At 40.7% G+C, this 26,846-nt stretch overlaps 1 protein-coding gene across 1 annotated transcript in view; it reads left to right on the top strand.

The window, feature by feature from the left end:
- The window catches only part of DNAlig1 (DNA ligase 1), a 92,028-nt gene that overhangs the window by 49,818 nt on the left and 15,364 nt on the right, over positions 1–26,846 (top strand). The window contains exons 12-16 of the mRNA XM_071693608.1: positions 4,420–4,626; positions 9,119–9,335; positions 12,658–12,764; positions 12,901–13,029; positions 21,818–21,906. Of these exons, the coding sequence (XP_071549709.1) occupies positions 4,420–4,626; positions 9,119–9,335; positions 12,658–12,764; positions 12,901–13,029; positions 21,818–21,906 (749 nt within the window). The remainder of the gene's footprint in view (positions 1–4,419; positions 4,627–9,118; positions 9,336–12,657; positions 12,765–12,900; positions 13,030–21,817; positions 21,907–26,846) is intronic.

Here is a 26,846-nt window from a genome sequence, read left to right as displayed (position 1 = left end):
TTGAAAAATGTGTGGAAGTCGAGAACATTATCTCGGAAAGCGAAAATGGGTATGTTTGAGGGAATAGTGGTTCCAACAATGTTGTATGGTTGCGAGGCGTGGGCTATGGATAGAGATGTGCGCAGGAGGATGGATGTGCTGGAAATGAGATGTTTGAGGACAATGTGTGGTGTGAGGTGGTTTGATCGAGTAAGTAACGTAAGGGTAAGAGAGATGTGTGGAAATAAAAAGAGCGTGGTTGAGAGAGCAGAAGAGGGTGTTTTGAAATGGTTTGGGCACATGGAGAGAATGAGTGAGGAGAGATTGACCAAGAGGATATATGTGTCGGAGGTGGAGGGAACGAGGAGAAGAGGGAGACCAAATTGGAGGTGGAAAGATGGAGTGAAAAAGATTTTGTGTGATCGGGGCCTGAACATGCAGGAGGGTGAAAGGAGGGCAAGGAATAGAGTGAATTGGAGTCATGTGGTATACAGGGGTTGACGTGCTGTCAGTGGATTGAATCAAGGCATGTGAAGCGTGCTGTGTAGGTATGTATATTTGCGTATGTGGACGTGTGTATGTACATGTGTATGGGGGGGGGGGGGTGGGCCATTTCTTTCGTCTGTTTCCTTGCGCTACCTCGCAAACGCGGGAGACAGCGACAAAGTATAAAAAAAAAAAAAAAAAAAAAAAAACATTCTATCACATACTCCCACAACTCCTGTTTCAGGAGTACTGCTACTCCTTCCCTTGCTCTTGTCCTCTCACTAACCCCTGACTTTACTCCCAAGACATTCCCAAACCACTCTTCCCCTTTACCCTTTAGCTTCGTTTCAGTCAGAGCCAAAACATCCAGGTTCCTTTCCTCAAACATACTACCTATCTCTCCTTTTTTCACATCTTGGTTACATCCACACACATTTAGACACCCCAGTCTGAGCCTTCGAGGAGGATGAGCACTCCCCACGTGACTCCTTCTTCTGTTTCCCATTTTAGAAAGTTAGAAAATACAAGGAGGGGAGGATTTCTGGCCCCCCGCTCCCGTCCCCTCTAGTCGCCTTCTACGACACGCGAGGAATGCGTGGGAAGTATTCTTTCACCCCTATCCCCAGGGATAATATACATATATATACATGTGTATGGGGGGGGGGGGTTGGGCCATTTCTTTCGTCTGTTTCCTTGCGCTACCTCACAAACGCGGGAGACAGCGACAAAGTATAATAAAAAAAAATAAATAAAAATAATACATATATATATATACATACACATACACACGCACATATACACACACACACACATATATACATATATATACATATGAAAAAAGTAAGAAATAATTTAGAAAACTGAAACTTCGAGCTTGAAATGAAATGAGAAAATGAGTGTCACATAATGGTTCAACCTCTGGCTATGGAAAAGGGAAATGTATAATTTATTTACACAAACGTCAATAGTAGTTCTCATCAATTTAACCACTGTATCAATAAGCTTCAGTGTCTAAGCTACATTTTTTTTCTTCCAATTTCACTATTTTCTTGTCAAAGCACCATGTATGAAAACTATCACTCCAGTAACACAACTATAAACTGTTTTATATATATATGTATAACGTTTGAGGCTCCAGTCACGGACAAAAGTCCACATTAAGCCTAGGCCATAAGTGATATATGAGAGGGGAAATGAAGAGACTAGAGAAAGTATTTGTGAATTTTAGAGGGTGGAAAACAATGTGTTAATGCAGTATTATAGTTGACGAAGTCCTATTTATAAATGAAAAATTTTATTTATTTATTATAATAATCTTCATGGTATTTAAGCAACAAACAGAACAGCATATGTGAGAAGATATATTTACAAATTTTCTTCAGGAAAGTATCATAGATATTGTCTTAAATGAAGTTTTTTTTTTAAGTTTAGTCTCTGAGAGAAACACTTTCCAGGAGCTCATATAATATGTGTATGGCAGAGCTCCTGTACACCAGTTGTGTCTTGCAGGTCCCATATTACAGACACTGTTGTTCTAAAGATAGGTACATGACTTGCCAGAAGGATTTCAGTCATACAAGAATTTAATCATATCTGAAATGTTTACAGATGGTGCTAAAATGTTGAGATATATAAGCAGGGCGTTTTGTTGTAAAGACAGCATTTCTAGTATTTTTCTGTATTCTCCAATAATTAGTTTTTATTATTTAATCAGTACCATCAAGGTCCCAAGTATGCTGTTTGATGGGGAAATCTGTTGTAATAGATTTGACTTTTACGTCATTTACCAGAAAAACTTTCCCTTTGTAAGTTTTGGAGGAAGGAGTACTATATTTTAGCTTATTGAAGTAAGATTAAACTACTTAAGTAACATTGGATGTGTATGTATATACATGTGTATGTGGGTGGGTTGGGCCATTCTTTAGTCTGTTTCCTTGCGCTACCTCGCTAACACAGGAGACAGCGACAAAGCAAAATAAATAAATTTATAAATAAAGAGAACATTATCTCGGAAAGCAAAAATAGGTATGTTTGAAGGAATAGTGGTTCCAACAATGTTGTATGGTTGCGAGGCGTGGGCTATGGATAGAGTTGTGCGCAGGAGGATGGATGTGCTGGAAATGAGATGTTTGAGGACAATGTGTGGTGTGAGGTGGTTTGATCGAGTGAGTAACGTAAGGGTAAGAGAGATGTGTGGAAATAAAAAGAGCGTGGTTGAGAGAGCAGAAGAGGGTGTTTTGAAGTGGTTTGGGCACATTGAGAGAATGAGTGAGGAAAGATTGACCAAGAGGATATATGTGTCGGAGGTGGAGGGAATGAGGAGAAGAGGGAGACCAAATTGGAGGTGGAAAGATGGAGTGAAAAAGATTTTGTGTGATCGGGGCCTGAACATGCAGGAGGGTGAAAGGAGGGCAAGGAATAGAGTGAATTGGAGCGATGTGGTATATCGGGGTTGACGTGCTGTCAGTGGATTGAATCAAGGCATGTGAAGCGTCTGGGGTAAACCATGGAAAGCTGTGTAGGTATGTATATTTGCGTGTGTGGACGTATGTATATGCATGTGTATGGGGGGGGGGTTGGGCCATTTCTTTCGTCTGTTTCCTTGCGCTACCTCGCAAATGCGGGAGACAGCGACAAAGTATAATAAATAAATAAATATAAATAAATGGAGAAAAACTGGAGGAAGTGAAGTGTTTTAGATATCTGGGAGTGGATCTGGCAGCGGATGGAAACATGGAAGCGGAAGTGGATCATAGGATGGGGGAGGGGGCGAAAATTCTGGGAGCCTTGAAGAATGTGTGGAAGTCGAGAACATTATCTCGGAAAGCAAAAATGGGTATGTTTGAAGGAATAGTGGTTCCAACAATGTTGTATGGTTGCGAGGCGTGGACTATGGATAGAGTTGTGCGCAGGAGGATGGATGTGCTGGAAATGAGATGTTTGAGGACAGTGTGTGGTGTGAGGTGGTTTGATCGAGTAAGTAACGTAAGGGTAAGAGAGATGTGTGGAAATAAAAAGAGCGTGGTTGAGAGAGCAGAAGAGGGTGTTTTGAAATGGTTTGGTCACATGGAGAGAATGAGTGAGGAAAGATTGACCAAGAGGATATATGTGTCGGAGGTGGAGGGAACGAGGAGAAGAGGGAGACCAAATTGGAGGTGGAAAGATGGAGTGAAAAAGATTTTGTGTGATCGGGGCCTGAACATGCAGGAGGGTGAAAGGAGGGCAAGGAATAGAGTGAATTGGAGTGATGTGGTATACCGGGGTTGACGTGCTGTCAGTGGATTGAATCAGGGCATGTGAAGCGTCTGGGGTAAACCATGGAAAGCTGTGTAGGTATGTATATTTGCGTGTGTGGACGTATGTATATACATGTGTATGGGGGTGGGTTGGGCCATTTCTTTCGTCTGTTTCCTTGCGCTACCTCGCAAACGCGGGAGACAGCGACAAAGCAAAAAAAAAAAAAAAAATAAATAAATAAATATAAGTAGCATTGTTATTAAGCTCCTGTAATTCACTCTGATTCACATGTAAATACGTCACTGTGGTGGGGGATTTTGAATAACTTGCAGAATTCAGTCGCTTGTAATGACTTTGATCCCGATGCTGCAGGAGAAAGAGGTCGTGTTGTAGATGTGAACCAGGATGTTAAAACTCATTTCATTAGTGACAGTTCAAACTATACTGATCTTCTGGCATTAAGCTGTTTAACTCAAATTAGGTAAGGAAATATTTTCATATCATAGGATATGTGTTTACAGAAAATTTTAAAGCCTTTCTGTTACCTTTGTACAGAGTATTAAAGCACTGTTGGAAAAACAAGTACTGTATAAGGTTATGACAGAAAATTAATAGTTGGTGTTATAATATATTTTATCTAAATCAGAATTGAGTTGTATTCATAGTAGATCTCATAAGTTGTCAATTATAATTGATGTATTTGTTTCATCATTGCAGATCCATTTAAAGGAGGATGGTACTATCAACATCTACAGTAGGAATCAGGAGGACAATACTACAAAATATCCAGATATCATTGCACGATTCAAGAATTCACTTGGGGAGAAGGTCAAATCATGTGTTATTGACTCAGAAGCTGTGGCATGGGATCCGGAAAAAAAGCAGATTCTTCCCTTCCAAGTACTTAGTACAAGAAAGAGGAAAGTAAGTAAATTATGCCAAGAAAGATAAAGTTATAAGGGGAGAAAAGTTGAGAATCTATGATTTTATAGTTCCCCTTCCTAGTTACTGCCACACTTACGTAACTTACGTTTATTCTGAACCATTTAAAGGGATGGATGAGCTACAGATAGAAATCGCCTTCTCTTGGAATTGATATTCCAGAACTGGGGTGCCCACACCAAATAACTGGGGACATTCCTTTCTTTAAAGTATACCTGTTTTGTGATACCTTTTTTTATATACATATGACAAAATAACTATTACTGGGTCTTTCTTACATTACTTTCTTTATATATCCACATTTCTAACCCTAGAATTGCAGCATTCCTTCCAGAAAGACTATTCAGCAGACTTTGAAATGCATTCTGGAAGCCTCACGTTGTTTTAGAATTAAATGCCTCCCTCATAAATTGATTGTTCTTGCCTGCATGTAAATTCTCAGTTGATGATGGGTTTTATATCTTTTCCCGAGATGTAACCAGGAGCCAAACAAAACAGCTAGAAATTATTCCTTGCATCACAGTCAATCCACATTTGTTCAAAGAGTGTGTGATATTGTCATCAGGGCAGGAGGTCCAGTTTATGGACATACCATTTTAGTCAGTTTTATGTTAAAGGAACAATATCTCTTTTATTCATTCTTTATTATATATATTTATTTTGCTTTGTCGCTGTCTCCCGCGTTTGCGAGGTAGCGCAAGGAAACAGACGAAAGAAATGGCCCAACCCACCCCCATACACAATGTATACACACACACGTCCACACACGCAAGTATACATACCTATACATCTCAATGTACACATATATATACATACACAGACACATACATATATACACATGCACACAATTCACACTGTCTGCCCCCATTCACTCCCATCGCCACCTCGCCACACATGGAATACCTTCCCCCTCCCCCTCATGTGTGCCAGGTAGCACTAGAAAAAGACAACAAAGGCCCAATTCGTTCACACTCAGTCTCTAGCTGCCACGCAATAATGCCCGAAACCACAGCTCCCTTTCCACATCCAGGCCCCACACAACTTTCCATGGTTTACCCCAGACGCTTCACATGCCCTGATTCAATCCACTGACAGCACGTCAACCCCGGTATACCACATCGCTCCAATTCACTCTATTCCTTGCCCTCCTTTCACCCTCCTGCATGTTCAGGCCCCGATCACACAAAATCTTTTTCACTCCATCTTTCCACCTCCAATTTGGTCTCCCACTTCTCCTCGTTCCCTCCACCTCCGACACATATATCCTCTTGGTCAATCTTTCCTCACTCATTCTCTCCATGTGCCCAAACCATTTCAAAACACCCTCTTCTGCTCTCTCAACCACGCTCTTTTTATTTCCACACATCTCTCTTGCCCTTACATTACTTACTCGATCAAACCATCTCACACCACACATTGTCCTCAAACATCTCATTTCCAGCACATCCACCCTCCTGCGCACAACTCTATCCATAGCCCACGCCTCGCAACCATACAACATTGTTGGAACTACTATTCCTTCAAACATACCCATTTTTGCTTTCCGAGATAATGTTCTCGACTTCCACACATTCTTCAAGGCTCCCAGGATTTTCGCCCCCTCCCCCACCCTATGATTCACTTCTGCTTTCATGGTTCCATCCGCTGCCAGATCCACTCCCAGATATCTAAAACACTTTACTTCCTCCAGTTTTTCTCCATTCAAATTTACCTCCCAATTGACTTGACCCTCAACCCTACTGTACCTAATAACCTTGCTCTTATTCACATTTACTCTTAACTTTCTTCTTTCACACACTTTACCAAACTCAGTCACCAGCTTCTGCAGTTTCTCACATGAATCAGCCACCAACGCTGTATCATCAGCGAACAACAACTGACTCACTTCCCAAGGTCTCTCATCCACAACAGACTTCATGCTTGCCCCTCTTTCCAAAACTCTTGCATTCACCTCCCTAACAACCCCATCCATAAACAAATTAAACAACCATGGAGACATCACACACCCCTGCCGCAAACCTACATTCACTGAGAACCAATCACTTTCCTCTCTTCCTACACGTACACATGCCTTACATCCTCGATAAAAACTTTTCACTGCTTCTAACAACTTGCCTCCCACACCATATATTCTTAATACCTTCCACAGAGCATCTCTATCAACTCTATCATATGCCTTCTCCAGATCCATAAATGCTACATACAAATCCATTTGCTTTTCTAAGTATTTCTCACATACATTCTTCAAAGCAAACACCTGATCCACACATCCTCTACTACTTCTGAAACCACACTGCTCTTCCCCAGTCTGATGCTCTGTACATGCCTTCACCCTCTCAATCAATACCCTCCCATATGATTTACCAGGAATACTCAACAAACTTATACCTCTGTAATTTGAGCACTCACTCTTATCCCCTTTGCCTTTGTACAATGGCACTATGCACGCATTCCGCCAATCCTCAGGCACCTCACCATGAGTCATACATACATTAAATAACCTTACCAACCAGTCAGCAATACAGTCACCCCCTTTTTTAATAAATTCCACTGCAATACCATCCAAACCTGCTGCCTTGCTGGCTTTCATCTTCCACAAAGCTTTTACTACCTCTTCTCTGTTTACCAAATCATTTTCCCTAACCCTCTCACTTTGCACACCACCTCGACCAAAACGCCCTATATCTGCCACTCTATCATCAAACACATTTAACAAACCTTCAAAATACTCACTCCATCTCCTTCTCACATCACCGCTACTTGTTATCACCTCCCCATTTGCGCCCTTCACTGAAGTTCCCATTTGCTCCCTTGTCTTACGCACTTTATTTACCTCCTTCCAGAACATCTTTTTATTCTCCCTAAAATTTAATGATACTCTCTCACCCCAACTCTCATTTGCCCTCTTTTTCACCTCTTGCACCTTTCTCTTGACCTCCTGTCTCTTTCTTTTATACATCTCCCATTCAATTTCATTTTTTCCCTGCAAAAATCGTCCAAATGCCTCTCTCTTCTCTTTCACTAATACTCTTACTTCTTCATCCCACCACTCACTACCCTTTCTAATCAACCCACCTCCCACTCTTCTCATGCCACAAGCATCTTTTGCGCAATCCATCACTGCTTCCCTAAATACATCCCATTCCTCCCCCACTCCCCTTACTTCCATTGTTCTCACCTTTTTCCATTCTGTACTCAGTCTCTCCTGGTACTTCCTCACACAAGTCTCCTTCCCAAGCTCACTTACTCTCACCACCCTCTTCACCCCAACATTCACTCTTCTTTTCTGAAAACCCATACAAATCTTCACCTTCGCCTCCACAAGATAATGATCAGACATCCCTCCAGTTGCACCTCTCAGCACATTAACATCCAAAAGTCTCTCTTTCGCACGCCTGTCAATTAACACGTAATCCAATAACGCTCTCTGGCCATCTCTCCTACTTACATACGTATACTTATGTATATCTCGCTTTTTAAACCAGGTATTCCCAATCACCAGTCCTTTTTCAGCACATAAATCTACAAGCTCTTCACCATTCATTATTCATTCTTATATATATATGTAAATGGAATTGGAAGTGAGTCATGGATAGGGGAGTGAGCAAAGTTTCTGGGAGTTATGAAGAATCCCTGAAAAGAAAGAATTTTATCCCGGAGAGCTAAAATGGGTATGTTTGAAGGAATAGTAGTTTCAACAATATTATATGGTTGCAAGGCATGGGCTATAGATAGGGTTGTGCAGACGAGGATGGGTGGTGTGGTGGAAATTAATGTTTGAGAACAATATGTGGTGTGAGGTGGTTTGATTGAGTAAGTAATGAAAGGGTAAGAGAGATGTGTGATAATGAAAAGAGTGTGGTTGAGAGAGTAGGAGAGAATGCATTGGAATAGTTTGGATGTATGAAAAGAATTAATGAGGAAAGGTTGACAAAGAGAATATATGTGTCAGAAGTGGAGGGAACAAGGAGAAGTGGGAGACCCAGATTAGAGGTGGAAGGACAGAGTGAAAGAGATTTTGATCGATTAGACCCTGAACATGCTGGAGGGTGAAAGGTTTGCACTGGAATAGAGTGAAATGGGAGACTTTGTATAGTGGGGTCGATGTGATGTCAGTGGACTTAACCAGTGCATGTGAAGCATCTGGGGTAAACCATGGAAAGGTTTCAGTGCATTACACATTACAGCTCGAGAATGGACATGAGTGAATGTGGCCTGTGTTCATTTCGTTTGTGGCACTTCCTTGCTAGCACTGGGAATGGCAGTTACGTATAAAAAAAGATTCAAATCATACCTCTTCATAGTATATAGTGTGTACTGGTATTTATTATTTCTTTGATAATGGGTTTAACTTTTGATGAAATTTAGGAAGATAAAGAAGAAGTATTGAACTAAGAGCTTTAATCTGCTTTTTCTGCAGGTTTGCTTTAACATATGTTGGATACATTGTAATTTGATAATTTTTTTATTATAGGATGCTAGTGAAAGTGATATCAAGGTACAAGTCTGTGTTTTCCCTTTTGACTTGCTCTACCTTAACAATAAGCCTTTGGTGCGTGAACCTTTTGAGGAACGTAGAGCTCTTCTGCGAGAAAATTTCAAGGAAGTAGAAGGAGAATTTGTGTTTGCCAAAAGCATGGACTCTGCAAACACTGAAGACATTGAAGAGTTCTTGGAAGAATCTATTAAAGGTAAGTATTACAGTGTAAGGGAAGCATCATGTATACGAATTGATTCTTTGTGTATGCTGCTCAGAAGGCATGGTTATGATATCAGATAGCTGGTATTATTAGGATGTTTTATTCAGGAAGAATAAAATGATGTTGGTTGTCTTCCGCGTTAGTGAGGTAGCGCAAGGAAACAGACGAAAGAATGGGCCAACCCACCCACATGCACATGTATATACATACACATCCACGCATGCACATATACATACCTATACATCTCAACGTATACATATATATACACACACAGACACATACATATATACACATGTACATAATTCATACTGTCTGCCCTTATTCATTCCCGTCGCCACCCCACAACACATGAAATAACAACCCCCTCCCCCACATGTGTGCGAGGTAGCACTAGGAAAAGACAACAAAGGCCACATTCGTTCACACTCAGTCTCTAGCTGTCGTGTATAATGCACCGAAACCACAGCTCCCTTTCCACATCCAGGCCCCACAAAACTTTCCATGGTTTACCCAAGACGCTTCACATGCCCTGGTTCAATCCATTGACAGCACGTCGACACCAGTATATTACATCGTTCCAATTCACTGTATTCCTTGCATGCCTTTCACCCTCCTGCATGTTCAGGCCCCAATCACAAAATCTTTTTCACTCCATCTTTCCACCTACAATTTGGTCTCCCACTTCTCCTTGTTCTCTCCACCTCTGACACGTATATCCTCTTTGTCAGTGTTTCCTCACTCATTCTCTTCATGTGACCAAACCATTTCAAAACACCCTCTTCTGCTCTCTCAACCACACTCTTTTTATTACCACACGTCTCTCTCACCCTTTCATTATTTACTCGGTCAAACCACCTCACAACACATATTGTGTTCAAACATCTCATTTCCAGCACATCCACCCTCCTGCGCACAACTCTATCTATAGCCCACGCCTCTCAACCGTATAACATTGTCGGAACCACTATTTCTTCAAATATACCCATTTTTGCTTTCCGAGATAATGTTCTTGCCTTCCACACATTCTTCAATGCTCCCAGAACTTTCGCCCTCTCCCCCACCCTATGACTTACCTCAACTTCCATGGTTCCATCTGCTGCCAAAGCTGCTCCCAGATATCTAAAACACTTCACTTCCTCCAGTTTTTCTCCATTTAAACTCACCTCCCAATTGACTTGTCCCTCAACCCTACTGTGCCTAATAACCTTGCTCTTATTCACATTTACTCTCAGCTTTCTTCTTTCACACACTTCAGAAAATTACTGTGACGTAAAAGATCTGTTGACTTCATCTAAAGCTCTGGGGTGCAATATGAGTTTGAAATCCACTTTTTGGACTCGTACTTAGACTTTTTCCCAGAAAATCATGGGACAGTCAGTGGTGCGCACAGGGAAAAATTTCACTAGGACATTTTGGACATGGAAAAGTGGTACCGTGGAAAGTGGAGCCCCTCTGTGTTGGCAGGTTACTGCTGGACACTAAAGAGGAATGTTCCTGAGGCCAAATATAGCCAAAAATTGTGGGCCTCTTCCATTTAGAGATAAGTTTTTTCTTAATACCAGCCTTATTTATGAATAATATACACATTGTAAAATTTAGTTGCTTGGTCACTTGAAACCATGCCTGATTGAAAAATTCTAAAAAGGTTTGAATTCAGCATAAAAGGTATGATAAGCTCCACCTATTTTAGTTCATGGAACAAAGAAAGTGAAAATTTTGTTAACCAGTGATGTTTCTACCTAATGCTCCTGCCTAATGTTCCTACCTACTACTTTTATCTTCTGCTCCTACCATTTGCCAAAAAGCAGTTTTAGTACATAGCCCTCACCGCAGAATAAATCTACAGTTACAGAGAATAAGTTGTCTGAGTTTAGTGGTAAGGTGTTATGTCGGACAAGGAGAGATCGTATATTTGTCCATATATGGGTGATCCAGAAAGATAAGACTGCTGCTTGGGTCAGAGAAGTGCAACTTGATGACCTTTGAAGTGCTGGCTCATTATGCAGGGATCACTAATCATCCCGTTACCCAGGCGTGCAGCACCGGTAATGTCCCTCCCTGGTTGGTGGCTGCCTACTGATCAATTTTGGCTATAAGCTTACCACCAATTGGTGGGATATGAACAGAAATGTATTTTGCCAGCTGATGGGGTACTAATCAAATAGGACATCATTATGATATGCATGATGAGTACACTACCTAAGTGCTTTAAAATGTTCTGGCATTTTATCATTAGAGGAAAAGATTATTATATGTATTAAAACTTTTTTTTTTTTTTTCATACTATTTGCCATTTCCCGCATTAGCGAGGTAGCGTTAAGAACAGAGAACTGGGCCTTAGAGGGAATATCCTCACCTGACCCCCTTCTCTGTTGCTTCTTTTGGAAAACTAAAAAAAAACAAGAAAGGGGAGGATTTCCAGCCACCCGCTCCCTCCCCTTTTAGTCGCCTTCTACGACACGCAGGGAATACGTGGGAAGTATTCTTTCTCCCCTATCCCCAGGGATATTAAAACTATGATGAGAAAAATTTTCTTTTCACCAGATCTGTTAAAAGTTTAAGCTTATATGTGTCGAAATTTGATCCAGTATTCTTAGTATCAGCTGTCTCAATTGCATAAGGCACAGGTAGAACTGTTGCAAAATGAGGATAGAGGTGCTCCATGATTATCACCAAGTTGCTAGCATGAATGTTTTACACTGATGTTGTGCTCCCTTAGTTGTACAGTAGTAGCAGTTCAGGAATAGTCTTACTCAAGTTTAAGGATTAAATGATGTGCATAAGGGTGGTAAAGGTGATGATGGTGTTGAAAGGCACCACCTCAGATTGTTTCTCCAGAATATTCTTTCATTTCTAACAAACTTCATCCTTTGTTATTAGCATCTTTCCAGACTGATACATAACTTTCTTAAATTCTAATTCACATGCTACCTGAATAGATTCTTATTCTCTTTTAGATTTTCATAAATTTTTGTCCCAAGACCCTGATTTGCTTTCTTTTCACAGACATTTCGTATCATTTTAGCTTTTCTATTCAGGGCTTGATGTTCAACACTTTGCCCTTCAGTCATCACATACAGAATGGTGTTGAGATGCACTGAACAAATACATTAAACTTGATCTGATGTTCAGTTGATGGAATCATTTCCCAAGCATATTAACTGATGTACTTTAAAATGAAGTTATCTTCAGTTGGGATTGCTGTGCTTGTAATATGCATTTCTTACCTTTACTTTGTATGGTGTCACTAAACTCATGTATTTGTATTTTTTATTTTGAGGCCCAGACACATGAGTTTTATATTTTACCTCAGGAAACTGTGAAGGCCTTATGGTTAAAACCCTTGCTGTTGATGCCACATATGAGATAGCAAAACGTTCACATAATTGGCTGAAGCTGAAGAAAGACTATCTTGATGGGGTATGTAACACAAATGCTCTTATTATTTAAATTTAGATAATGGATGTTTTCTTTACCTTGTTTTATGTTGCAATATTTGTGCAAAACATGATTATTTAGGTATCATTGTTGAGTTAATACTCATTATGCATTACAGGTGGGAGATACAATAGATGTTGTGGTGATCGGAGGATATGTGGGAAGAGGGAAGCGTACTGGACAGTATGGAGGCTTCCTCTTAGCCTGTTATGATCCAGATAATGAAGAATACCAAACACTTTGCAAGGTAAGGTAACTGAAACAAGGAAAGATAATCTCTCTTTCACTGGTTGTGTGGTCATTTCCTTAGCTCATCAAAGATAATTGTTAATGTAGCTTGCTTCTTTTTTGCACTTGATGCAGAACTACAGACCTGTACATTCAGGCATTTACTTAAAGGGTAGTGTAAACTTAATGAATTGGGAAATCAAAGTATCTAACAGTGAATGGTTTCCTTCAACCACCAGTCAGTTGGAACCACATGAGGTTAGTGAGGTTAGTTTATTGTCAGGTAATAGTACATCCATGTTTTTGCTCATTAAGTTTCACTAAGTTGCATGAGACAAAAAGCTCTCCCCTAAGTTTGATGTGTATGAGGATGCATGGCATTTGCGATTGGCAGAGAACTATGTCACAGATGAGGTAAGGATTTTATGTCTGGGTTTTTTGGTGTGCAAAGTGAGAGGGTTAGGGAAAATGATTTGGTAAACAGAGAAGAGGTAGTGAAAGCTTTGCGGAAGATGAAAGCCGGCAAGGCAGCAGGTTTGGATGGTATTGCAGTGGAATTTATTAAAAAAGGGGGTGACTGTATTGTTGACTGGTTGGTAAGGTTATTTAATGTATGTATGACTCATGGTGAGGTGCCTGAGGATTGGAGGAATGCGTGCATAGTGCCATTGTACAAAGGCAAAGGGGATAAGAGTGAGTGCTCAAATTTCAGAGGTATAAGTTTGTTGAGTATTCCTGGTAAATTATATGGGAGGGTATTGATTGAGAGGGTGAAGGCATGTACAGAGCATCAGATTGGGGAAGAGCAGTGTGGTTTCAGAAGTGGTACAGGATGTGTGGATCAGGTGTTTGCTTTGAAGAATGTATGTGAGAAATACTTAGAAAAGCAAATGGATTTGTATGTAGCATTTATGGATCTGGAGAAGGCATATGATAGAGTTGATAGAGATGCTCTGTGGAAGGTATTAAGAATATATGGTGTGGGAGGAAAGTTGTTAGAAGCAGTGAAAAGTTTTTATCGAGGATGTAAGGCATGTGTACGTGTAGGAAGAGAGGAAAGTGATTGGTTCTCAGTGAATGTAGGTTTGCGGCAGGGGTGTGTGATGTCTCCATGGTTGTTTAATTTGTTTATGGATGGGGTTGTTAGGGAGGTAAATGCAAGAGTTTTGGAAAGAGGGGCAAGTATGAAGTCTGTTGGGGATGAGAGAGCTTGGGAAGTGAGTCAGTTGTTGTTCGCTGATGATACAGTGCTGGTGGCTGATTCATGTGAGAAACTGCAGAAGCTGGTGACTGAGTTTGGAAAAGTGTGTGGAAGAAGAAAGTTAAGAGTAAATGTGAATAAGAGCAAGGTTATTAGGTACAGTAGGGTTGAGGGTCAAGTCAATTGGGAGGTGAGTTTGAATGGAGAAAAACTGGAGGAAGTGAAGTGTTTTAGATATCTGGGAGTGGATCTGGCAGCGGATGGAACCATGGAAGCGGAAGTGGATCATAGGGTGGGGGAGGGGGCGAAAATCCTGGGGGCCTTGAAGAATGTGTGGAAGTCGAGAACATTATTTCGGAAAGCAAAAATGGGTATGTTTGAAGGAATAGTGGTTCCAACAATGTTGTATGGTTGCGAGGCGTGGGCTATGGATAGAGTTGTGCGCAGGAGGATGGATGTGCTGGAAATGAGATGTTTGAGGACAATGTGTGGTGTGAGGTGGTTTGATCGAGTGAGTAACGTAAGGGTAAGAGAGATGTGTGGAAATAAAAAGAGCGTGGTTGAGAGAGCAGAAGAGGGTGTTTTGAAGTGGTTTGGGCACATGGAGAGGATGAGTGAGGAAAGATTGACCAAGAGGATATATGTGTCGGAGGTGGAGGGAACAAGGAGAAGAGGGAGACCAAATTGGAGGTGGAAAGATGGAGTGAAAAAGATTTTGTGTGATCGGGGCCTGAACATGCAGGAGGGTGAAAGGAGGGCAAGGAATAGAGTGAATTGGAGCGATGTGGTATACCGGGGTTGACGTGCTGTCCTTGGATTGAATCAAGGCATGTGAAGCGTCCGGGGTAAACCATGGAAAGCTGTGTAGGTATGTATATTTGCGTGTGTGGACGTGTGTATGTACATGTGTATGGGGAGGGTTGGGCCATTTCTTTCGTCTGTTTCCTTGCGCTACCTCGCAAACGCGGGAGACAGCGACAAAGTATAAAAAAAAAAAAAAAAAAAAAAAAATTTTTTAGAAAGTTAAAATACAAGGAGGGGAGGATTTCTGGGAATAAGTAAAGGCAGACATTATGAATTATGTACATGTGCATATATGTATATGTCTGTGTGTGTATATATATGTGTTCATTGAGATGTATAGGTATGTATATTTGCGTGTGTGGACGTGTATGTATATACATGTGTATGGGGGTGGGTTGGGCCATTTCTTTCGTCTGTTTCCTTGCGCTACCTCCCAGAACGCGGGAGACAGCGACAAAGCAAAATAAGATAATAGATATATTTTTTTCATGTGATGAGAAATTTGCAGTTGTTAAAGAAACTTTTCTTTATTTGATATTTGACAGTTTTAACATTGTTAGTTTTTTTGGAAAAATAAACCTAGGTTGGGTGGAATGCAAGAAATAGATCAAACTTATGACTAAAAAGGTTAAGGAAAACAGAAGTAAGTTGGCTCCTGTAGGCCAAGTGGTTAAGACTGACATTGTATTCTACTTTCATTATGATTTCTTTATTAGACACTACACATGGTCCCTCTCTAGAAGCAGCTCACTCACCAGTAGTAGTTTAAAGATTAGGGAAGCAATTCATTTTTCTGAAGAATGAAATTCATTTTGAAAAATTTTGAAACTCAAATGACCCCTTACTTTTTCCCTGGACTAATTGACTCTCTTACAGTGAAATCCCTGCTTTGCATTTTTACTGTACTGTGTTTGGCTATACAGTAAGTGTAGTTAAGTGAATGTATTAAGTGATGAACCAGAAAGAGTGAGGAGGCCAGGAAGTGTTTCAGTGTGCCCAGTTTTGCTCCCTACATGCAAATACCTCCATCCACACTTCACGCTCACATACTGTCACCTAGTTGACTTTTTGGTATGGTAGGGTGACTGCTTTGCACTCTTACTGTACTGCATTCATTTGTATTGTAATTGTAATATTGTGGTATTCATACAGTTAATGAAAACAATTCTTATCAAGCAACAATTCAGAGAGAATGAGGGAAAGAAGCAGGAAATACATTTTGTTGATATGCCTCATACACACACACCACTGCGTTGATATTTTGGGATGATTAAATGATTGCTCCTCATTTTTACTTTCCTAGTTTTAACAATACATTAGTTGAAGTATGGTAATAAAATAGAATAGAAAATCATAAGGAGTGGGGGGAGGCAGTTTGTGTGATTAGAGATTGTGTTTTCCTTTATTGTTTTGCTGACACACTAATTCAGTGTACTGAAGGCTTTTGGGATGAGCTTAACATGAAAGTACAGTGAAAAAATAATATCCTGCCTTTTTGTGTACCAGCAGTGCATTTGCTGATCATTCACTGATGGAAAGACTGGTTTGCATTGGCATGTTCCCCAGGGTTCTGTTTTTCAGTCCAGAAATGTACCAAGTTTAGTGTTTTTCCATGAAACTGCTCCTTCTCCTGCACACAGGCTTAACTGTTGATACAATGCTAGACAAAAAAGGTCATACTCTATTTTCCTCTTAATGGCCACAGTTGAGTAAGTGTGACTCACTGAATTGGCCTTATCCATGAGTGTCTAGTTCTTAACAGTTGTGTATCATTCATTTGCTCCTAAATTTGTCTCAGGTGATGCTTTCATATTTGTTCAAATCACTTTTATTTATGTCTCAATTGTATGACCTCATCTTAACCTCTTTCTCTTCCTTCACCAGTTGCTTCTATTTCAGCCTTATCAGGGAAGCTAAGAATGAAATGGGAGGGCAGAGTGAAAGGCTTTGACTTAAAGAGCCTGAACATTTTTTTTTTTTTTTCTTTTGCTTTGTCGCTGTCTCCCGCGTTTGCCGAGGTAGCGCAAGGAAACAGACGAAAGAAATGGCCCAACCCACCCCCATACACATGTATATACATACGTCCACACACGCAAATATACATACCTACACAGCTTTCCATGGTTTACCCCAGTCGCTTCACATGCCTTGATTCAATCCACTGACAGCACGTCAACCCCGGTATACCACATCGCTCCAATTCACTCTATTCCTTGCCCTCCTTTCACCCTCCTGCATGTTCAGGCCCCGATCACACAAAATCTTTTTCACTCCATCTTTCCACCTCCAATTTGGTCTCCCTCTTCTCCTCGTTCCCTCCACCTCCGACACATATATTCTCTTGGTCAATCTTTCCTCACTCATTCTCTCCATGTGCCCGAACCATTTCAAAACACCCTCTTCTGCTCTCTCAACCACGCTTTTTTTATTTCCACACATCTCTCTTACCCTTACGTTACTTACTCGATCAAACCACCTCACACCACACATTGTCCTCAAACATCTCATTTCCAGCACATCCATCCTCCTGCGCACAACTCTATCCATAGCCCACGCCTCGCAACCATACAACATTGTTGGAACCACTATTCCTTCAAACATACCCATTTTTGCTTTCCGAGATAATGTTCTCGACTTCCACACATTCTTCAAGGCTCCCAGAATTTTCGCCCCCTCCCCCACCCTATGATCCACTTCCGCTTCCATGGTTCCATCCGCTGCCAGATCCACTCCCAGATCTAAAACACTTCACTTCCTCCAGTTTTTCTCCATTCAAACTCACCTCCCAATTGACTTGACCCTCAACCCTACTGTACCTAATAACCTTGCTCTTATTCACATTTACTCTTAACTTTCTTCTTTCACACACTTTACCAAACTCACTCACCAGCTTCTGCAGTTTCTCACATGAATCAGCCACCAGCGCTGTATCATCAGCGAACAACAACTGACTCACTTCCCAAGCTCTCTCATCCCCAACAGACTTCATACTTGCCCTTCTTTCCAAAACTCTTGCATTCACCTCCCTAACAACCCCATCCATAAACAAATTAAACAACCATGGAGACATCACACACCCCTGCCGCAAACCTACATTCACTGAGAACCAATCACTTTCCTCTCTTCCTACACGTACACATGCCTTACATCCTCGATAAAAACTTTTCACTGCTTCTAACAACTTGCCTCCCACACCATATTTTCTTAATACCTTCCACAGAGCATCTCTATCAACTCTATCATATGCCTTCTCCAGATCCATAAATGCTACATACAAATCCATTTGCTTTTCTAAGTATTTCTCACATACATTCTTCAAAGCAAACACCTGATCCACACATCCTGTACCACTTCTGAAACCACACTGCTCTTCCCCAATCTGATGCTCTGTACATGCCTTCACCCTCTCAATCAATATCCTCCCATATAATTTACCAGGAATACTCAACAAACTTATACCTCTGTAATTTGAGCACTCACTCTTATCCCCTTTGCCTTTGTACAATGGCACTATGCACGCATTCCGCCAATCCTCAGGCACCTCACCATGAGTCATACATGCATTAAATAACCTTACCAACCAGTCAACAATACAGTCACCCCCTTTTTTAATAAATTCCACTGCAATACCATCCAAACCTGCTGCCTTGCTGGCTTTCATCTTCCGCAAAGCTTTTACTACCTCTTCTCTGTTTACCAAATCATTTTCCCTAACCCTCTCACTTTGCACACCACCTCGACCAAAACACCCTATATCTGCCACTCTATCATCAGACACATTCAACAAACCTTCAAAATACTCACTCCATCTCCTTCTCACATCACCACTACTTGTTATCACCTCCCCATTTGCGCCCTTCGCTGAAGTTCCCATTTGCTCCCTTGTCTTACGCACTTTATTTACCTCCTTCCAGAACATCTTTTTATTCTCCCTAAAATTTAACGATACCCTCTCACCCCAACTCTCATTTGCCCTTTTTTTCACCTCTTGCACCTTTCTCTTGACCTCCTGTCTCTTTCTTTTATACATCTCCCACTCAATTTCATTTTTTCCCTGCAAAAATCGTCCAAATGCCTCTCTCTTCTCTTTCACCAATACTCTTACTTCTTCATCCCACCACTCACTACCCTTTCTAATTAACCCACCTCCCACTCTTCTCATGCCACAAGCATCTTTTGCGCAATCCATCACTGATTCCCTAAATACATCCCATTCCTCCCCCACTCCCCTTACTTCTATTGTTCTCACCTTTTTCCATTCTGTACTCAGTCTCTCCTGGTACTTCCTCACACAAGTCTCCTTCCCAAGCTCACTTACTCTCACCACCCTCTTCATCCCAACATTCACTCTTCTTTTCTGAAAACCCATACAAATCTTCACCTTAGCCTCCACAAGATAATGATCAGACATCCCTCCAGTTGCACCTCTCAGCACATTAACATCCAAAAGTCTCTCTTTCGCGCGCCTGTCAATTAACACGTAATCCAATAACGCTCTCTGGCCATCTCTCCTACTTACATAAGTATACTTATGTATATCTCGCTTTTTAAACCAGGTATTCCCAATCATCAGTCCTTTTTCAGCACATAAATCAACAAGCTCTTCACCATTTCTATTTGCAACACTGAACACCCCATGTATACCAATTATTCCCTCAACTGCCACATTACTCACCTTTGCATTCAAATCACCCATCACTATAACCCGGTCTCGTGCATCAAAACCACTAACACACTCATTCATCTGCTCCCAAAACACTTGCCTCTCATGATCTTTCTTCTCATGCCCAGGTGCATATGCACCAATAATCACCCATCTCTCTCCATCAACTTTCAGTCATATATATTTTATATCTTTTGGTTGGGAGGTATGCTCGGACTTGAGCAAATTGGTGTGTTGTAATATATAGAGGATGACATGCTGTTGTGGGCTGAACCAGAGCATGCATTGCAGTTAAGGGCATACCATGGAATGGTTTGGAGGCCAGATTGTGGATGGGGTGATTTGGATTATATGCATTATACATGATTTGGATGTAAGCAGATGAGACCATTGTTCATCAGTTCTTAGCACTGCCTTGCTATTGAAGGAAATGATGAATAAGTATGAAAATACATACACCACTTGCTCTGAAGATAAGTGTCAGAGAGAATGATTGACACATGTAGGTTGTTTAGGAGGTTCTTTCTTTAGAAATATTCCAGTTCTTACCTAGTATCTTTATCAAAGTGCTCCATCACCAGGATTACACACAAAGAAATTAGTTGCAGATGTCATGTAATTTCTCTTATGTAACAAAAGGCATGTTGAGAGTGGTGGGGATAGCCTCCAGTGCTTGCCTCCCTCATCCTTACATAATCCCACTGAAATCAGATTGACACTTATTTTTACACATTACCCATGTTATTCTCCATCCTTTCCTCATCACCTTATATTTTTTTTTTTCATACTATTCGCCATTTCCCGCATTATAGGTTATAAGTTATAAGTGTTCATCCTTGTCACTTTAGTCATCCAGTAATGTATGAATTTTCTATAGGGTCATTGTGTATGTATGACCAACAAGGCACTTATAATGGTGGTTGTAGAGATAATGAGGAAAGCAGAAATTTTCTCTCATCCTGCCAATGTAAGGCATCGCACGGGGCTACAGATGGCACAATAATTCAGTTGGATATTTGAACTTAGGAAAAGTTAGATATTCATTTGATGGTGGGAGATCTCCTCTACAGGACTCAGACATTGACAGGAGCAGTTTAAGATTTAACTCATTAAGTCCTGAGCATGGTCTGTTCTTGCACTAATGAAATCAAGCAGCCATTGTTGACAATTGGCTCAGTTGCGTGTTAGCAATAAAGAAAAATGTTTATTTTGTCTTACATTGCCTTTTAACGTTTGTTTCCCCACATGCTTCATATCTCACTTAATCTCTGTCATTTCCTGTATTTTTTAGTCAATGACTTTTGTAGAAAGACTACCAAAGATATCTATCTGTACCTCTGATGTTCATTCCCTAGAGGAGCTCCTTCAAGGGATTCGCCACGACATTAGACTTTCCATAGGTGGCAAACTTTAGAGCTGCTTCTTAGCCTCTAGTGTCTCACCCTTAACAGGCCACTGGTATTGGGCAACCTTATTGCAGTGTTTGTATAGGCTCCTGCCTAATGTTCCTGCCTGGTCCAACCTATTACTTCTATTTAATGCTCCTGCCTGATGTACCTGTCTACTACTGCATAATGTTTATACCTAAAGTTCTTGCCTAATGTTACTTTCTACTACTGTCTGTTGCTCCTACTATTTTGCCAAAAGGCAGGGCTAACACATAGTGCTAAAAATGATTTTGAATATTTGGCATCTTTCATCAATATCTTGGTTTGATTCTTTTGTTTACCTCATATCCAGTACTCTTTTAACTCCTGAATTTACCCATTTAGAATGGCATCTTTCGAAATACTACTTTCAGTAGCCTCCATGGTATATCCTTCCCTTTACATGTACCGTAGACTTCTCGAAACAGTAGTCTCTGTCTCCTTCAGAGCTCTTTGTACATCTGAATTTACTCTATCCAGAGCTCTTTTGTACATCTGAATTTACTTTATTAGTACGTTATCCCTTAGGGATACTACTTCCAGTGGCCCTTATGGTATCTCCTCCTTTCCTTTGCACATTTCATAAACTTGTTGAACCAATAGTCTCTGTATATTCTCTAAAAACTGAAAGCTGGTTGTGAGTGCTTCTGTTTTAGCTGACTCTGTATATGTACTCTTCATAGAACATTAGCATTTTTTTTTTCTTTTACAGATTGGGACAGGCTTCACAGAAGAAGCTCTTCAAAAACATACAGCATTCTTCAAGGAACATATTATAGACAAACCAAAATCATATTACAGGTAACTTACAATTGAAAAATATTTTATTGTATTTTGGTTCTGTAGTCATCCATTAGCAATCCTCACTCCCCAACACCCCTGCTAGCATGTACATGTTTTTAATACTAATCAATTATGAATTAGTTTTGGTCTTATACTTTTTTACTTTGATTTCATAAATGTTTTGTTTCACTTTATACACCAGACGGTAGATTTTATAACAACTTCACTATTCCAAAGTGATTATATATGCCATAGCATAAATGCTTACGATGTTTATCAATTTGTGATGCTGTTTTTAGTTTTACACTGTTTCTTATATGCTTTTCTAAAAATGATTGCTCAGTAATAATGTACATATATTATAACAAAATTGTTGTGAAGTGATTATATTGAGGTGATTACTACAGCCATAACATAAATGTTTAGAGAGTATCAATTTGTGGTGTTTTTGGTGTTACTGTTTTTTTCACTTTTTGTTCATGAGTGAATACTCAGCAATGCTTTATACACCCAGTGATAATTTTTTAACTGTTATTAGAAAGCAATTACAGTGAGGTAATTGCTACTCCATAGTGTAAATGTTTATGATATTTAACTCTGTGAGGGTGTTTTTGGCATTCTCTGTTTTTACACACATGTGTTCAAAAATAACTGCTCTTTAGAGCTGAATACAGCAAATAATGAATTTTATACCAACATCACCAGTGGTAGAGGATGTGTGGATCAAGTGCTTGCTTTGAAGAATGTATGTGAAAAATACTTGAAAAGAAAAGCAGATGGATTTGTATGTAGCATTCATGGGTCTGGAGAAGGCATATGATAGGGTTGATGAAGATGCTTTGTGGAAGGTTTTAAGAGTATATGGTGTGGGAGGTAAGTTGCTAGAAGAAGTGAAAAGTTTTTGCCAAGGATGTAAGGCATGTGTATAAGTAGGAGAAGGGGAGAGTGATTGGTTCCCAGTGAATGACGGTTTGTGGCAAGGGTGTGATGTCCCCATGGTTGTTTAATTTGTTTATGGATGGGGTGGTTAGGGAGGTAAATGAAAGAGTTTTGGGTAGGGGGAAGTATGCAGTCTGTTGGGGATGAGAGGGCCTGGGAAGTGAGTCAGTTGTCATTTGCCAATGATACAGCACTTGGGCTGAGTCAAGTGAGAAACTTCAGAAGTTGGTGACTGAGTTTGGAAAAGTGTTTGAATGGAGAAAGTTGAGAGTAAATATGAATAAGAGCAAGGTTTCTATGTACAATTGGGTCAAGGGACAAGTTAGTTGTGATGTAAGTTTGAATAGAGAAAAACTGGAGGAAACGAAGTGTTTTAGATATATGAGTGGGCTTAGCAGCAAATGGAACCATGGAAATGAAAGTGAGTCATAGGATGGGGGAGGGGGCAAAGATTCTAGGAGCAATGAAGAATGTGGATAAAGAGAAGGTTATCTTGGGGAGTAAAAATGGGTATGTTTGAAGGAATAGTAGTTCCAACAATATTATATGGTAGCAAGGCATGGGATATCGATAGAGTTGTATGGAAGAGGGTGGATATGTTGTAAATGAAATGTTTGAGGACAATATGTGGTGTGAGGTGGTTTGATCGAGTAAGTAATGAAAGCGTAAGAGAGATGTGTGGTAATAAAATGAGTGTTGTTGAGAGAGCAGAAGAGGGTGTGCTGATATGGTTTGGACATATGGGGAGAATGAGTGAAGAAAGGTTGAGTAAGAGAATGTATGTGTCAGAAGTGGAAGGAACAAGGAGAAATGGGAGACCAAATTGGAGGTGGAAGGATGGAGTGAAAAAGATTTTGAGCGATTGGTGCCTGAACATGCTGGAGGGTGAAAGGCGTGTGTGGAATAGAGTGAATTGTAACAATGTGGTATACTGGGGTTGATGTTCTGTCAGCAGATTGAACTAGGGCATGTGAAATGTCTGGGGTAAACCATGGAAAAGTCGGTGGAGCCTGGATGTGGACAGTCGAGCTGTGTTTCGGTGGATTACACATGACTGCTAGAGAGTGGGTTTGAACAGGTGTGGCCTTTATTTTTTGTCTGTTTCCTGATGCTACCTCGCTGAAGCAGGGGGTGGTGATGCTGCTTCCTATGGGGTGGGGTGGCCCAGGGAATGGATAAAGGCGAGTAAGTATGAATATGTACATGTGTATATTCATATATTTATTTATTTATTTATTTATTTATTTTGCTTTGTCGTTGTCTCCCGCGTTAGCGAGGTAGCGCAAGGAAACAGACGAAAGAATGGCCCAACCCACCTACATACACATGTATATACATACATGTCCACACATGCAAATATACATACCTATACATCTCAATGTACACATATATATACACACACAGACATATACATATATACACATGTACATAATTCATACTGTATGCCTTTATTTATTCCCATCGCCACCCCACCACACATGGAATAACAACCCCCTCCCCCCCTCATGTGTGCGAGGTAGCACTAGGAAAAGACAACAAAGGCCACATTCGTTTGCACTCAATCTCTAGCTGTCATGTAATAATACACCGAAACCACAGCTCCCTTTCCACATCCAGGCCCCACAGAACTTTCCATGGTTTACCCCAGAACGCTTTACATGCCCTGGTTCAATCCATTGACAGCACATCGACCCCAGTATACCACATTGTTCCAATTCACCCTATTCCTTACATTCCCTGATCACTCAAAATCTTTTTCACTCCATCTTTCCACCTCCAATTTGGTCTCCCACTTCTCCTCGTTCCCTCCACCTCTGACACATATATCCTCTTGGTAAATTTTTCCTCACTCATTCTTTCCATGTGACCAAACCACTTCAAAACATCCTCTTCTGCTCTCTCAACCACACTCTTTTTATTACCTTACATCTCTCTTACCCTATTATTACTTAATCAAACCACCTCACACCACATATTGTCCTCAAACATCTCATTTCCAGCACATCAACCCTGCTCTGCACAACTCTATCTATAGCCCATGCCTCGCAACCATATAACATTGTTGGAACCACTATTCCTTCAAACATACCCATTTTTGCTTTCCGAGATAATGTTCTCGACTTCCACACATTCTTCAACGCTCCCAGATCTTTCGCCCCCTCCCCCACCCTATGATTCACTTCCGCTTCCATGGTTCCATCCGCTGCCAAATCCACTCCCAGATATCTAAAACACTTTACTTCCTCCAGTTTTTCTCCATTCCAACTTACTTCCTGATTGACTTGTCCCTCAACCTTACTGTACCTAATAACCTTGCTCTTATTCACATTTACTCTCAGCTTTCTTCTTTCACACAATTTACCAAACTCACTCACCAGCTTCTGTAGTTTCTCATACGAATCAGCCACCAGTGCTGTATCATCAGCAAACAACAACTGACTCACTTCCCAAACACTCTCATCCACAACAGACTGTATATTTGCCCCTCTTTCCAAAACTCTTGCATTCACCTTCCTAACAACCCCATCCATAAACAAATTAAACAACCATGGAGACATCACACACCCCTGCCGCAAACCTACATTCGCTGAGAACCAGTCACTTTCCTCTCTTCCTACACGTACACATGCCTTACATCCTTGATAAAAACTTTTCGCTGCTTCTAACAACTTGCCTCCCACACCATATATTCTTAATACCTTCCACAGAGCATCTCTATCAACTCTATCATATGCCTTCTCCAGATCCATAAATGCTACATACAAATCCATTTGCTTTTCTAAGTATTTCTCGCATACATTCTTCAAAGCAAACACCTGATCCACACATCCTCTACCACTTCTGAAACCACACTGCTCTTCCCCAATCTGATGCTCTGTACATGCCTTTACCCTCTCAATCAATACCCTTCCATATAATTTCCCAGGAATACTCAGCAAACTTATACCTCTGTAATTTGATTATTCACTTTTATCCCCTTTGCCTTTGTACTATGGCACTATGCAAGCATTCCGCCAATCCTCAGGCACCTCACCATGAATCATACATACATTAAATAACCTTACCTACCAGTCAACAATACAGTCACCTCCTTTTATTATAAATTCTACTGCAATACCATCCAAACCCGCCGCCTTGCCGGCTTTCATCTTCCGCAAAGCTTTTACTACCTCTTCTCTGTTTACCAAATCATTCTCCCTACCCCTCTCACTTTGCACACCACCTCGATCAAAACACCCTATATCTGCCACTCTATCATCAAACACATTTAACAAACCTAAATACTCACTCCATCTTCTCACATCACCACTACTTGTTATCACCTCCCCATTAGCCCCCTTCACTGAAGTTCCCATTTGTTCCCTTGTCTTACACACTTTATTTACCTCCTTCCAAAACATCTTTTTATTCTCCCTAAAATTTAATGATACTCTCTCACCCCAACTCTCATTTGCCCTCTTTCTCACCTCTTGCACCTTTCTCTTGACCTCCTGCCTCTTTCTTTTATACATCTCCCAGTCCTTTGCATTTTTTCCCTGCAAAAATCGTCCAAATGGCTCTATCCTTTCCTTCTTTAATAATCTTACTTCTTCATCCCACCACTTTCATCCCACCCTTTCTAATCTGCCCATCTCCCACGCTTCTTATGCCTCAAGCATCTTTTATGCAAGCCATCACTGCTTCCCTAGATACATCCCATTCCTTCCCCACTCCCCTTACCTCCTTTGTTCTCACCATTTTCCACTCTGTACTCCGTCTTTCATGGTACTTCCTCACACAAGTCTCCTTCCCAAGCTCACTTACTCTCACCACTCTCTTCACCCCAACATTCTTCTTTTCTGAAAACCTCTACAAATCTTCACCTTTGCCTCCACAAGATAATGATCAGACATCCCTCCAGTTGCACCTCTCAGCACATTAACATCCAAAAGTCTCTCTTTCGCGCGCCTATCAATTAACACGTAATCCAATAATGCTCTCTGGCCATCTCTCCTACTTACATATGTATACTTATGTAT

This window comes from Panulirus ornatus, chromosome 56 (assembly GCF_036320965.1).
Source record: "Panulirus ornatus isolate Po-2019 chromosome 56, ASM3632096v1, whole genome shotgun sequence".
Lineage (NCBI taxonomy): Eukaryota > Metazoa > Arthropoda > Malacostraca > Decapoda > Palinuridae > Panulirus > Panulirus ornatus.
Note: the sequence above shows the minus strand (reverse complement) of the source record. Positions and strands in the feature narration are given on the sequence as shown.